General features: G+C 40.0%; 1 protein-coding gene across 2 annotated transcripts; it reads left to right on the forward strand.

Annotated features, from left to right (window-relative positions):
* On the forward strand, window positions 430–1774 carry LOC107614043 (cytochrome b6-f complex iron-sulfur subunit, chloroplastic). Of its 2 annotated transcripts, XR_002351855.1 has the most exons (6): window positions 430–573; window positions 654–886; window positions 961–1078; window positions 1159–1341; window positions 1428–1625; window positions 1659–1774. XR_002351855.1 is itself a non-coding variant. In XM_016316257.2 (5 exons), the coding sequence occupies exons 1-5, from the start codon at window positions 535–537 to the stop codon at window positions 1527–1529; spliced, it is 675 nt and encodes a 224-aa protein (XP_016171743.1). In that variant the 5' UTR covers window positions 430–534; the 3' UTR covers window positions 1530–1704. The 2 variants fall into 2 exon arrangements, 1 of the variants encoding a protein (XP_016171743.1); XM_016316257.2 differs by having other exon boundaries at window positions 1428–1704.

Here is a 2026-nt window from a genome sequence, read left to right on the forward strand (position 1 = left end):
ACGCCATACCCCCCATGCAGATAACAACATCATTCTATGCCTTTGTGTTTGCAATGGAGGACGTAGACAACGCAAGCTAGTGGGCCTTTTCCTACCTACTTATTTGGGATACAATAATCTGCAAATTGCAATCAAAACCCTACACATCTATCAATAACTTGTGTTTCTTTTCTCAATAGGTTTGATCATGCTGTTTTCTTCTTTTTCATAATTCTTTGGTATCTACTTGCATGACGTTACCTGAATATGAGTCACTTTTTTGGACTGGACCTAATTTATTCTTTTTCGGTAACGGTCTGCAAGCAGAGAAAAGGGCCGAAGCCCAAGATAAAGAGGGTTAGGCCCAATATTGATTAGAGTAGGCCCACATGAAGCCTTATCCGAAATTGGCAAATGAAGATGTGGCGATGTGGCAGCCACGTGGCAAGAGCACCTTATCCAAGAAAGACCGTTGCCTCTCGTTTAAGATTTTTAACCCATCATCATATCATCTTATCATCCTCCATTCATCTTCCTCTTACTGTTTGTGTAAGCATGGCTTCCACCACACTGCCCTCTATAGCCCCTTCGCAGGTAAACCTACACACGGTGTTTTGAGTTTGAATAAGGAATCATAATTAGCATAACATGTTGGTTGGTTGTGTTGATTTCAGCTATGTTCTAGGAGGAGTGGGGTACTGTGCCCCTCATCGTCATGTTCAAGGAAAGAGGTGAAGATTGGGAAGGGAAAAGGGATGAGAGTGGTATGCATGGCGACGAGTATTCCAGCTGACAGAGTACCTGACATGGGGAAGAGACAGCTCATGAATCTTCTCCTCCTTGGAGCTGTTGCACTCCCCTCTACTGGAATGCTCATTCCTTATACCTATTTCTTCGTCCCTCCTGGGTAATTCATCTTTTCTTTCTTTCTTCCTTCCTTCCTTTATAGAGAGTGAGTTTCATGCAAATGATTCATTACAGTTCAGGATCTGCTACTGGTGGTACTGTTGCAAAGGATGCACTTGGAAATGATGTGCTTGCAGAGCAATGGCTCAAGGCGCATGGACCTGGTGACCGTACACTTACACAAGGATTGAAGGTATACACTATACATAGATAGTTTTTCAAATTTTCATAATATGAATGTCGTTCATGACTGCCATAACGTGTATTTTACAGGGAGATCCAACGTACCTTGTGGTGGAGAAAGACAGAACACTGGCAACATATGGGATTAATGCGGTGTGCACTCACCTTGGTTGTGTGGTGCCGTGGAATGCAGCGGAGAACAAGTTCATCTGCCCTTGCCATGGATCTCAGTATAATGACCAAGGAAGAGTTGTCAGAGGACCTGCTCCTTTGGTAAGCAAATTTTCAAAAATTCTTCACTTTTCTATCTGTGACTAGAAACAACGCTAGTGAATAATTTTCTTGTTATTGGTGGACAGTCTCTGGCATTGGCGCATTGTGATGTGGATGATGGGAAGGTGGTGTTTGTTCCATGGGTTGAGACTGATTTCAGAACCGGTGACGCTCCCTGGTGGGCTTAGACTACTCTCCTTTCATTCTCACACCTGCCACATACACATATCATATGTAATCTATAATTCAAACTCTATCTCTTCTTCTATTCATATATAAACATGTTTTGTAATCAATATGTATTTTCTGAATCGGAGCTAGTATATATAACATAAGAAGGAACCTCATAATTCTTCTCTTGCATGTCTTCTTCACTTCTCCTGGATGCCATTTCCGTCTCTGAATTTCTCCCAATTTATATATTAAACTTTGTCTAAATACAAACTCGCTTAATCTCTAATACTTTCTTCCGTAACAATTGGGATTCAAATGAAGAGATAGATTCAAATCTATTAAAAAACCAAGTTCATTTGACTCAAGTGTGAATGAATGAAGTGCTTATACTAAAAGCTTAGAATAATATAATGCTGTGAGGTTTGGAAGTGGCAGGGGAATGAAATTTTAAATTGAATTAGTATTAATTTAGATTGTCTTATTTGAGTAAAGTTTTTTTTATTAAAAATAA

The sequence above is a fragment of the Arachis ipaensis genome, chromosome B08 (assembly GCF_000816755.2).
Source record: "Arachis ipaensis cultivar K30076 chromosome B08, Araip1.1, whole genome shotgun sequence".
In the NCBI taxonomy this organism is placed as follows: Eukaryota; Viridiplantae; Streptophyta; class Magnoliopsida; order Fabales; family Fabaceae; genus Arachis; species Arachis ipaensis.

Bases quoted from the DNA above. Each gene is read 5' to 3' on its own strand.
- LOC107614043 (XM_016316257.2), top strand. From the start codon at position 535: ATGGCTTCCACCACACTGCCCTCTATAGCCCCTTCGCAG. The intron at 887-960 runs GTAATTCATCTT...GATTCATTACAG, and splicing joins TATTTCTTCGTCCCTCCTGG to TTCAGGATCTGCTACTGGTG. The intron at 1,342-1,427 runs GTAAGCAAATTT...ATTGGTGGACAG, and splicing joins TCAGAGGACCTGCTCCTTTG to TCTCTGGCATTGGCGCATTG.